Genomic DNA, 12,594 nt, shown 5'->3' on the forward strand with positions numbered 1-12,594 from the left:
AAAAGAAAAGAGGAAGCGTGAACTGACAACGACTAGAAAAAGAAGAAAAAAAAAATCACCATGATCTACGCTGATCTGTGATCTCACGTCTGCGTGACGCACTCTCTCTGGTGGCTAGACACTGACAGGAGGGAACTGATCCCACGCCTGTAAGCAGATGAAGGTTCTGTGTTTGCCAAAAGTAATGAGAACAATTTCCGTTTCCCTCTTGGATCTTGCAGGCAGCTGCTGCTCTGTCACATACAGGCACGAGCTGTAAACACAAAGGTAAGCAGACTGCTTCTTATTCCATACAACAGGCCTACTACTCTGTATAGTATAGAAAGGAGACACAGAAAAAAGACCAAAAGAAAAAAAGAACTAAATATAACAAAAGAAAATGTTAGAAGACGTTTGGGTGTATGACTGTATGCTGCATGACATGTGCTGAAGAGAAAGTGAAAGTACTTTTCAGAGAGTGTAGGGTTTTGAGCGCGGCTGTTTGACTCTCTATAAATGCTGTGCCAGAAAATGTAGATTAAAAGAAAGAAAGAAAGAAAGAAAGAAAGAAAGAAAGAAAGAAAGAAAGAAAGAAAGAAAGAAAGAAATACCTTTCCAATGATTTACTTTCAGTGACGGCTAAACCACTCACGTTTGCACGCGAGAGAGATTGTAAAAACAGTATTGCGACCACCTCTGCTGTTCTCTGGCAGACCATATTTTACTGCATTCATTTAACAAGGCCTGGTTACCCCAAGCAACAAGAGGGGCTTATCAGCTGCTGCCTCTCTTACCATGCTGTTATCAGCCTGGCCTAGTTCACGCACACACATATATATAACACTGCTCCTTTCTGTCAAACACACCCGCACGCTTTCTATCTCAGTCTCTGACTCTCTCTCATGCGCACACACACGTAAACTGGGGAATGAATGTTATGGGGGGCTTATCAGTGTCCTTAGGGGCCTGGCAGCCACTTCACAGACTCAGATCCCAGTGCAGAGGCCACAGAGACAAACCTATGTGACCAGAGTGCTGATGAACACCACATACTGTGAGAGACTGCAGGCTGCAGGGCACGGTAACAATGAACGTATACATGTGGCAGCACAAAGGCAAGGCCCTGGTGGCTACTACTAAAAAAAAAATAAAGAGAGGAAGGGACAAATGTTTCTTTTAATGTGTTCTGTTGGGGTGTGACGAGTGAAACTTCACCGCCTTGTTTACTTCAATAGAACAGAAAATGCAAGCTGCAGTCTTCATGTTTTGTACTTTGCACTTGTATTCACTGGAACTACGCAAGCATGGCAACTTGCCATGCTGTATAACCAGAGCAGACTTGCAGGTTAGGACGTACAAAAAAGCCATTAGTTATGTTCATTATGCAGTTTAGCTTGGCTACAAAAGGCAAAAAAAAAAAAATGTAAAAAAAACTAATCATAGTAATAATAATTTGAAAATAAAACCATCTTGAAATATGTTAGAGAATGACTAATTCAACTCGCCATTAACTACATTGCATACTAAAATGTCCATTATCAAAAAAACATTAACTTACATCAACTATATTACTAATATATGTCATAATAGGACATTAAACTCTATTTATTCTGCTTAAAATGATATTAAACACAATGGAAATGTTATTTATAAATGGCATTATTTTAGACTGTTACTCTGTTATTCTGCTAATTTACAGTATAAAATTATAGCACCGAGTGCTACAAATGTCTGTTCAAAGTAATTGTTAATTTAGTCATCTTACAAGTCAACAGCACATGCTATGCAACCATTAGATGGCTTAGTGATCAAAAACACAGCAAGCTTCTAAGATAATATTGAGGCTTAATGCTATTGCAATTGTGTTTGCATAAAAAACTATCTGATAACAAAATTTGTATTGGTAACTTTGCCAAGACGTAACACTATAATAAAACAGGATACCACAGTCAAATCCAGACCTCAAAGTATCATATTATTGCTGTTCTCACACTGCAGGCTTACTTGTGGTTCCTACAGGTTTGATGTAATGAGCATTTCTTCTTCACTCACCTCTTTCCTCACCCTGAGATGAGTGCATTTAATCTAAAATTAATGCATTCAAATAATTAAAATATTATTAAACTCTGGCACTTTCCACCATAGTCTGTCTCTTGCGCTCTCTTTTCTCTTTCCCCTTATCCAGTTGTTCCAGATGGCTGCCCTTCATTGCCGGAGGTTTCTTCCTGTCAAAAGGGAGTTTTTTGTTTCCAGTGTTGCCAAGTGTTTGCCACTAGGGGGTTGTATGATTGCTGGGATTTCTTTCTAATGCTGTAGGGTCCTTAAATTACAGGACAGAGTGCCTTGAGGTGACTGTTGTTGTAATTTGCTCCTATATGAATAAACTTGGATTGAATTGAACTGAAATGAACTCAGGCACAGTCATTAAAAAGCCACAACAACATACCATGTATGATTTACTGTAGGAAAAACACAGTACTAAAAATTTTTTACAATTCACAGAGTGATACTGGTGATATTAATTTTTTGTTACTAAACTGCTGGTTCCAGCCCTAACATCAAGTGATGCATATTACATATGAACAAAAAAGGACTACTTTTCCTTGCTGACTTCTTCTTGAACTTCTCTTGGTTTTGGGAGTAAACTATCCCCCAGTTCGCTAATGTCCCACCTAAATCATTGAGTGCCAAGTGGCTGCAAACATCACAGGAAATCGAAAATGAGAGGACCACTGCTGGCAAAGACATGCTGGCAGTGGTTTGGCGCAGGAACTCAGGAAGCGGTGCCTCCTAACTGAGCTGTGCTTCCTGCGTGATAACTGACCCAAACATATTTTGCCTCTATCTCTCACACGCATACACCAAGACAAAGAAAACCCACACGTTCTCCATCTATTTAAAAAGGAAAAAGAAAAAAAAAAGGACCTGCGATACTATTTAGGTTACAGAGGATTTACAGGGTTAGAATGTTTAGAATGGATTATCTTTGAAGCCATTTGGTCACAGTGCCACAAAACCTAAATGTTGGGATGATCTTCAGAACAATGATGCTGAAGGTAAGTGACGGAGTGGCAACAGTGTTCGGAGCCCACGGTAGAATTTTGCAGGAGGAGGCAGCTGTACTGCTAAATTCGCTTAAAGGTTAACCGAAACTTGGGAATTATTAAACAGCGAGTACTGAAGAGAAGGGGTGGCATTAGAAGCAAAGGGAAGACAAAGGAATTCAAGGGAATTAACAATGTTGTGATGGCCAGATACAAGAGGAGGGACAGAAAAACAAGCAACTGGGAGAGAATGAGAGGGAGTAATGCAAAGGAGTTGAGTGGGGGGTTGCAATTTTGTGCTAAACGTCCCCTTCACGGTCATGTCGTGAGGAATGTGCACAAAATGGCCCTGAAAGCCAAAAGCTGAACATTGTGCAAAGACATGATGTTGTCACCCACCCAACCAACCCCCTCGACTCACACCGCACACACAGCCCAGACACACATTTCACTGCAAACGCTTCCTTCCTGTTGCTGGTTTAGCCCAGTTTAGAAGACAGATAAGAGCAAAAGAATGAGACGTGTGACAGAGGGGGGAAGCAAATTACGATGTTCATTTCTCTGCATCTGAGACCAGAGACATTTCAAACACATAAATAAATAAATGTTCGGCAATGCCCAAAAAAGTAAAATTGTTCACAGCCTAATTTTAGCGTCTGCAGGTGTGGTCATGGTGTTTGTTTTTGACTCTAACAGCTCTTCAACTCCCCCACATATTTTTGTGTGTGCCTCTCTGTTCTTCTCTGGCAGGTTCAGTCAGACCACAGGACAGTTTAGCACTTCCTCATTGAGAGCCGGTGCAGAGTGAGCGGGTGAGCGCTTCCTGTGACGCCTCTGCATCTCTGGTCAATAATTACACTCACATCACTCTACCACTACCAAGCCTCGCTGCATGGAAGGACGCAGGCTGCATCCCATCCAGGGGGAAGTTCTCTGACAAGTTATCTGCGTGTTCATCGGAAGGATTGTCTCCAGAAACGGGACCTGCCTTGATTCGACAACACATCAGACCTCTTCACTTCTTACCAGACTTTAAGGAGACGCTGTGATGCTATCCTCGCCCAGTTAAGAGTTTGTACGTGTGCTTTGGGACATTCAGCCATGCTGCAACAGTCAGAGCTCATCTTTGACTTTGCCAGTGACCACTTTAACATGTCACAGGTGAGTCAGAGCTAGACGGTGATGAACTTCTTTGTGTGGAATTGCTGGCAAACTTCTGATGTCGTCTAATTTCATGCCGTTTTTGTGTCCTGCAGCTGGGGGGTTTCACAGATTGCCCTGCGGTGATTGTAGAGCAGGTTCCACATTCACACCTGTTTTCATATACAGGTCTAGCGTGTGAACAGTCACAGGATCACCAGCAGCTGGTCAAAGGTCAGCACACACACACACACGAAGACATACGCACTCACTTCAGCCTTTCTTTACCTGTCAGGCTCACATTTCATGATAGAAGATCCCCTGTCGTCTGCGACACGGTGCAATTCTTTTTTTTTCTTTACAAAAAGAAAACGAAAGTTTCTATTCAAATTTTATTTAAAAAAATTAAAAGTAATTCGCGGTTTTGAAAAAAAAAAAAAAACAGCCTTGCTTTGCACATGCGTATTCTGCCCCTCGCGCACATGGACCACCCTCCGCTGAAATTCAGGAAGTAAAAAAAGAAAACATTCCTGGCTTGTTCCTGGGGGGGAAACAACAGTTAAATGAATCATATTAGGATGTAGACGTGGTCAAAGCGAGCTACAGCACACATGCTATAGCTTGTTCCTCACACGAACATTTGAAAAGTAAGTGATATCGCCGTGTCGGGTTATATTTCCGTCAGTGTTCAGGTTGGAGGGAGCAGCTGAATCGACGCATGGCGAGGAGGAGGCTCGGTTAACTTTAGCTCACAGTAACAGCAGCACTTGTGGATAATTTACAGACACTTTACTTGAACGTTACAACCGTTTTGGGACAGCAGCCCATCTCGTATGTTTCTCTAAACGTGGCGGTTTGTTGTGACAGGCTGTGGGTTTGCTTCTCCCGACGGCAGAAAGTGTTTTCGAGTCCACGACAAAACAGCTGTTAGCTAGCAGATGTTTTCTAGCTCACTGCTTCTTCACGGGCAGCTCATCACACACACAAACAAGATGCGCATAAAAAAACACACACACGCAGATTCCCTTTTGATCATGTTTAGCCTCGAGGACATGCACGTGGGGAGATGTAAGCTGTTAGACAGCACAGCGTCGTTGTGAAGCTAACAAGCACCCGAATATGAGTCTGTCAGTGTTATTTACCTGGACGGAAAGCACTTGAGGTCAAACTGCTTGGAGTCGGTGACCGAGACTCTGTGTCATTGAGTTTACTCAAGAGCTGCACTTCACTAAGCTCTTTGTTGTCTGTAAGAATTCCAGCTTACTCTGTGCTCTTCCATCCGGCTGTGTTTTGGAGGCAAATATTCTTTGGACTTCTATTCTAGTTTTGTTTTTTTTAATTAATTATAGAATTGGCTTCATTTGCTACTGATGTGAACATTAATGAAAGTGAACTAATGCTGGAAGAGCTTGTAGCATCTGCATAATAATTAAATGTATTTGTGTTTTTCTTCTTCTTTTTTCATTCCCAAAAGAAGGGAAGTGTAAAACAGAGTGCAATTATTTGCTGTCACGTAAGCCTTTTTTTATTTAACTGAAATCAGCATAGCAAAAACAAGCCAGATGTTTGTTTTTATCCAACCATCACACATAAGCAGCACATATAAACTATAAACTTTGTGTACTAAGTCATGACTTGGCTTGAGCATAAGCAGTACTTATATGTACCCATGCTGCATTCTGCTCATTAAATATATTTTACCCTGCAAAAGGAAGCAAATGAATAAATACATATAAACATCATCAAAATTATTCACATCAGTACAGCTCAATAAATAGCTTATATTTGGATAACCAAATGCGAATTACGCAGTTCGAAATGTTGTCTTTCATAATTTACCCTCAAAATTAGATATACATCTATTATATATAGCATATATATAACCATCACTCATGCATTAAAAATCTCTGTAAACATTCTGCGAGTGTTTAGAATTCACTCTAAATGTTATTGTTGTTTTTTTTTATTTGTTTGGAAAATGAAATTTGATAAAGGATTTCAGCAGTTTGATGCCTGTGTTGTATTTTAAAATGTATTCAGATGTTTTAATGGATGGTGGGTCTGGACTGCAGACGGGCCTGTTTAACAGCCACCCTCTTTTACTAGTGATCCACGCTGTTGTAACATGTGAAGAACATTGTCTGGATTGTCTCGGTGAAACAAAAATTGTTAGTCATCATGTTGTCCTTCAAAACCTGTTTATCTGACTCAGCGTTAGTGATGCCCTTGCAGATGTGCTGGTTTTTGTTGTCATGTCACAGAGGTGACTGTAGCTCAGAAGGTAGTTTTCCACTAATTGGAAGGTTGACAGTTTGATTCCTGGCTGCTCCAGTCTGGTTGCCAAAGTACCCTTGTGCAAGATACTGAACCTGAAGTTGTTGTCTGTCCAGCTAAGTATGAATGCGTGTGAATGTTAGACAGAATGCACTTTGCCATAGAAAAAAATACTTGTGTGAATGAGACATGTATGTATAAAGTGCTCTACTAGAGTAAAAAAGCCCTATGTAGGAGTAAGCTTGAACCAGAGAGCGGAAGCCTTTCTAAAATTTGCTAATATGTTGAGGGTTTTTATATATAAATATATATATATATATATATGCATGGTGGTTTTAACCTTTGTGGCTAGAAAGCAGTTGAGTTTACTGACAACAGTTTCAAGTGTCCAAAAGCACATGTTTCGACTTCTACCACAGAACTGTCCAGTCTGTTTTTAATGCCGTGATGTTCATATTCATTTATGCCAAATTTCTAAACGTTATAATTGTTGCTAAACTTTGCCTGTTTAGTTTTATCTCAATAACGTTTTTGATGCCTCTCCCAACAATAAGAAAAAAAACCCTAATAGTTTGTAAATAGAAACTACATCTGCAGTTACTAAGGAGAACCTGGAAACGCTGTTTAGTAGCTCACTGTTATATAGTTGTAACTATTTGCATTGGACACACTCCAATTTTACATCAACAAAAACAAGTTTTACTCTTTGATAATTCTTTGTGGTTGTTATTTTTTGTAGTGGAGCCATGTGAAAGTGGGGAGGAAGAGACCATGGAGACGCTTGTCTCTCCTGACTCGTTACTCAACATGGAGTGTGCTGACACCCTCTCCCTGGAACACTACTGTAAGCACGGCTGTGTTCACCTCGAGCATGCTGTTTCCTGATTATTTTGGTGCAAGATTTTATTTTTAGGCATTACAGTGCTGCTGTTTTTTTTTAGCAAATCTGTTTCTGAACCCCTGCAGCGCAGACCTTCTTACCATCGCTTGGCGATGTCATCACTACTCCTGTTGTGGGGGAGGAGCTTGTGGGAACTGTCAATCAGTCAGAGTGGTTGTCGTTGCACAGAAACAAGCCTGCGTCGCAGCTGCGGTCCAAAAAGAAAAGTCAGTAACTTTCCTGCTCAGCTTCTTGTACGGCTAGAATTTCGAGGGTAAAATGTTTGTGACTGACTTTGGACTGCTTGTGTGTGCAGGCAGGAAACCTCGACATCGAAGAGCAGAGTCTCCCACGCCAGAAATTACAGTAAAGAAGGACAAATACAACAAAGGTATTGTCAAACAGAGCAAGACCTTGTTCCCTATAAAGCCACAGCACAAGTCACCTGACTGCACCTGAAATGATATAAATGTGTGTGCACCTCACCCCTACCAAGTTCTGCAAGTAAAATTATGCAACTGTGCTTGTTTTGGGGAAGCGTGCTATGAAAGTAGGTCTTCACCAAAGTGATTTAACCCAAATCTCATCTGTTGTTTTTCTTTTTCGTTCATGCGCTTTAGGCGGAAACACCCTTTACCTGTGGCAGTTCCTGATGGAGTTGCTGCAAGATAGACAAGTCTGCCCTCGTTACATCAAATGGACTAATCCTCAAGCGGGGATCTTCAAGCTGGTCAACTCAAAAGCAGTGGCCAGGCTGTGGGGCAAACACAAAAACAAACCAGATATGAATTATGAGACAATGGGCAGAGCACTCAGGTACAACACGGCAGCTCCCAGATAGAATTGTAATGTTCTTTGAAATTTCTCTCTCTGTAATTTGAAAAAATAAATAAATAATAATAATAATAATGAACAATCATAGATGTCAAAAGTGCCTTTTAAGGTCATTTATGCTAATTTTCCTACATTTTAACTCGGGGGTTTTTATTAAGCACAACTTGAAAGCAAAGACATAAACAGCCATTAATACGTTTCCTAGCTTTGGCTTTGTACAAGTAATGGCACATTTAAGAGTGTGAAGTAATCATTCAGTTTACAATGTTTAACAAATTTATTAGAATACCACTAAATTAGCAGTATTGTTAATTAGCAAAATTATTTTTTAATGTTTGTGTTTTAATGTTAGTCTATGAGCACACACAAGCATTAAAGCATTAAAAATGATATTTTTAATGCTGAAATACAATAATTGTTGTTAGTCATGAATTTTCAACAGAGCACAATGTTGTTACTTTTTGATTAAGATGCCAAATAATGCTTATTTACTTACATTCCTGAACATAAATAATAGTTTTAGTGCTTGAGCAATATGCCTGATTCGTTCCCGGCTTCTCAGAAAAGTCCGGTGTGTTGCCCCAAATTTGGGTATAAAAAGGTGAATTGAGTTTGCTGTTTGTCTAACACGTAACAATATCATTTGTAGTTTTAAACAAACTTTTGGCAGATTTCAAAATATTTGTGTTTTCTTGTTTTTATGACAGGTCTAATAAATAGTAGTGCTTAATAAAATCAAATGGAAGCTTATTGTACAGTTTACTCGAGTTTGATCCTGCTTGTCAGTACTAATTTAACCTTTTTTCATTTTTAAACCAGTTTAACTCATTTAACTTTTAATTTATGCATGTAAATGCAACTGTTTATCCAATCTAGGCTAGTAAGAAAGGGGCAGGTATGGAACCTAATCACAGTACACCAAGAAAACGGTATTCTGTATTCAGTAAGACAGGATTAAAATGCATCGATAAAAAGTCAAAAATATATTTTTGACAAAAAACAAAAGGGTTTTTTTGTCATTTTAATTTGAGATTTTACAAATGAGACGTGAATAATTAAAAACTGTAGCAGGTTTGAAAGCTGTCGGTTTCTGCTTTTTCCATGCAGGTACTACTACCAGAGAGGCATACTGAATAAGGTTGAAGGCCAGCGCCTCGTTTACCAGTTCACCTCTCTCCCCAAAGACATGATTTACATCACCGATGGAGATGGCATCAAAGAGGAAGACGACGAGGACCACGATGACAACAGCGTCAACGACGAAGGCTTGAGCGACGACTCTGACAGTACCGTATCGTCTAGTGACCATTCAGCGGAGGAGCAGGAAGATTCTCAGCCACCGCCAAAGAAATCGTCCCCCGTCTCCGGCCGCACTCCCGCTTCACAGCGCACCAGGCCCGCTCCCAGGCCCTCAGCTCAGCGCGACACCGTCCTGCGTCCCACCAGCTCCAGTTTGATCCAGGAACAGCATCTGCCTATCGTGTCGGCTGAGATGCTACGCACGCTCCAGAACCTGCAAAAGGTCCAGTCTCTCAAACCCGCCGGTCATGCGTCAGTCTTCAAAACGGCTCAGCTGATGGGGAGTCTGTGCGAGCGGCAGGCCGCTGCCTCTGCCGAGGTAGCCATAGGGAGAAAAGGTGCGCCGGAGATGCCCGAGAAAAAGTCGCACCCAGGACCAAAAACTCCACAGCTTATGCCTCTGATTAGCTCTGACCAATACAAATAACAGGTGCCCACTTTCTATTGAACACACAGATGCCTGTACACTCCACTGACTCAGGACCACTTACAGGGCTGCACTTTGCTATGACAATGCTGATTTAAAAACAAAGGGACTTTTGATGTAGAATATTATTTTAGATCATAAGTACAGATCAGTGCTTTCTCGCAGCGCTGACAGGAACCAAAATCTCACAGCAGTTTACCTTCTCAGCTTTGAAATCTGATCATTTCGCCTTATTGTCATTCTGTGTAGCCCTTTGTTAAACCAACACCAAAGACAGACATGCACTGGAATCTCTGGCCTCTCTGCACTGCCTGCAGACACTTTCTCTGCTTGCACTTCAGCTCCAGTGTCCTGGAAGCAATTATCTTATCACCACACTGTGCCCTTCGTCTCTGCCTTTTGCTCTCACTTTCTCCTACGTTGTTTAGTTTTGTGTCTTTATGCTATCACGTGCTGAAGCATTCCTTTGCCTTAAAAGTGGCTTTGCACTAATGTTTACCTCTGCTGTATATTTCTTCTGAAGTGCCTGAAGATGTCAGTCCATCCTATTCCTGGTAATCATAAGGGAAAACATTCCATATTGTTATTGTTATTATTATTGTTGTTGTTTTTTAAGATTGCTGCCTTTTTTTGTCTGCATTGTGAAATGTTGAAAACAAGGGATCACTGTTATTTTTTTCAAAGTAGTACTTTAGCACTTGCGCTGTTTATTATTTGTTTATCGACACCATTGGACTCTTTTTTTCTATTTTCTTCATGACAATCACCAGTGAAGTGGCCTTGTAGCCACCCTGCCTCCTGTAAAATGACAGTGCTACTATTTAGCTTTTCCCTTGTGCACTAGCTATCCATATATGAGTGCATATATTAAACTCAGAATCCTCTATCTGTATGCGTCTATTACGCACTGTAGGGCCTCAACATTAAAACCACTGTGCTGGCTGAAGTGAACATTGGTCATTTCGTTACAGTGCAATGTTTGGCTGGCATTCACGTGGGTTTAGCATCGAGCTCAGCGTTGCAGAAGGCGCCAGCAGCGGCATCTCTGCACAAAGCAGACCTACATATTACCAGGCTGGTGGTTTTAATGTTTTGGCTGATCTTTGTGTACTGTATACCTGTGAAAGCGCCTGACTTGTTCTTTTGATGCCATTTTTTTTCCTTCCCTCAGGTTTATAAAGCATTTTTGTGCTGCACATATTATGTACTCTATGCAAGAAGTAAAAGTGAAATTGTTAGTTTATTATTTTCTCTTTGGCCGGTCTTAGCGTAGGCTCACGAAGCTGGCTTACAAACTTCACCTCACTCCAAATTAAAAAAAAAAGCGACTGAAAGTTAGGCTGGCTTTTTGAGAGGCTAAACTTGGCAAAGAGATGCTTATAAAGTAACTGTGCCTGCAGGGAACTCTTATGCAGAACTATTTTCACTTTGTTAAACCATGTTTGTTTGTTTTGGGGTTTTTTGCCCCTTGCTTTTCAGTGTGTGTCCTGGTAATGTCTTACCTTAATAGATTTGTAAGCTTGTAGCAGAGTGAGCTCTGCTACAAGCTCCCTCCATGGAGCTTGTTTTTTTTTATGCTGTATTGTGTTTGCTTTCATGCAGTCCAGTGATGTTAAAGCTAATCGTCTATTATATGAAATAAATTTACATTTGTCATTGTGTGAAATCCATCATTGTTCCTTTGAAAGACTCGGAGCATCAGTAGACATGATGAGTGTATATGTCACATTTGAGCAGTGCGTTCGACTGCTGCTTTATTAGTAAAGGCCTAATGCAATGATACAGATCTGCCAGAACTACTTCTACAGAATTCTGACACGATCAGTTTGTTTTTCTTTTTTTTTTGCTGTTGTCAGAAAGGTGTTAATTCTATTTCTGATTTGGCGAAGTTGTTTTTTGGCTTAACACATTAACACTGAACAAGCTGATGTAGGTTTTTCCAACTGATACCATAGTTTGCATCTCTGTTACCTTGTCAGAGGTCAAGCTCTGTGAAAATCTTGTGAATAAAGTAACTGAAGAAAAATGTCACATAGGCTTTTCAAATTGATACCATTGAGGAGATTGTAGGTGGCTTAGGGGTAGCAAATGGCGACCACCAGTCTTTTTAACATACCAATGGTGCTAATCTGAGGTGGCAGAAGTGCAGATACCTCTGTTAAAAAGTGCTCTGGTAAAAGTTAAAGTACTGATTTGACTTCTTTACTCAAGTAGAAGTGAAAAGTACAGGCTCTGAAATGTACTCAAAGTAAAGTAGCTCTTTGGAGGACATTTCTAAACCAGATATTTTTGTGCAAAGCTAACTGAGCTATAGTAATATAATAAAGTGACAGTAGTACATGGCAATGCAGTCTTTATTATATAATTCCTGATCTAAATTTTATTTCTAATGAATGTATTCAACTTGAATCAAGTATGCAGAACATGAACATAGAAAAAGAAGAAGTTTATTTTGTGTTGCCTGCAGTGTAGAGGGTGACTTTTCCTCTAAACAAGAAAATGTGTACAGTCAGGGGTTAACCCTCTCAGGCTCAAATTAAACTTTTTGTTGCTAATGCACAACCAAGTCCTGCAGTGGTACTTCTGAGTAAAAAAAACTCATAAAATGTGTATGTGGGGTAATCAGGTTGTTAGTTTTTAACTGTTTCAAATTGGCACTGCCTGCCTCGAGAGGGTTAAAGTGGATTCTGCACATGGGGAAACCCCAAAATCCACTG

At 40.4% G+C, this 12,594-nt stretch overlaps 1 protein-coding gene across 3 annotated transcripts; it reads left to right on the forward strand.

Annotated features, from left to right (window-relative positions):
* Nucleotides 1-11,908, forward strand: LOC147308873 (ETS-related transcription factor Elf-1-like). 3 transcript variants are annotated; one of them, XM_086272075.1, is made up of 8 exons: nt 1-3,035; nt 3,774-4,184; nt 4,280-4,397; nt 7,177-7,281; nt 7,404-7,544; nt 7,634-7,708; nt 7,938-8,133; nt 9,259-11,908. In XM_086272075.1, the coding sequence occupies exons 2-8, from the start codon at nt 4,125-4,127 to the stop codon at nt 9,875-9,877; spliced, it is 1,314 nt and encodes a 437-aa protein (XP_086128201.1). In that variant the 5' UTR covers nt 1-3,035; nt 3,774-4,124; the 3' UTR covers nt 9,878-11,908. The 3 variants fall into 3 exon arrangements, with proteins under 3 accessions (XP_086128201.1, XP_086128202.1, XP_086128203.1); XM_086272076.1 differs by having other exon boundaries at nt 1-267; XM_086272077.1 differs by lacking the exons at nt 1-3,035; nt 3,774-4,184; nt 4,280-4,397 and adding an exon at nt 4,423-4,810.
* The last annotated feature ends 686 nt before the right edge of the window (nt 11,909-12,594 follow it).

Source organism: Aulonocara sp. 'chitande type north' Nkhata Bay, linkage group LG18 (assembly GCF_057382095.1).
Source record: "Aulonocara sp. 'chitande type north' Nkhata Bay isolate Kocher_YH1m ecotype deep benthic linkage group LG18, A_spYH_male_GT1.1, whole genome shotgun sequence".
Lineage (NCBI taxonomy): Eukaryota > Metazoa > Chordata > Actinopteri > Cichliformes > Cichlidae > Aulonocara > Aulonocara sp. 'chitande type north' Nkhata Bay.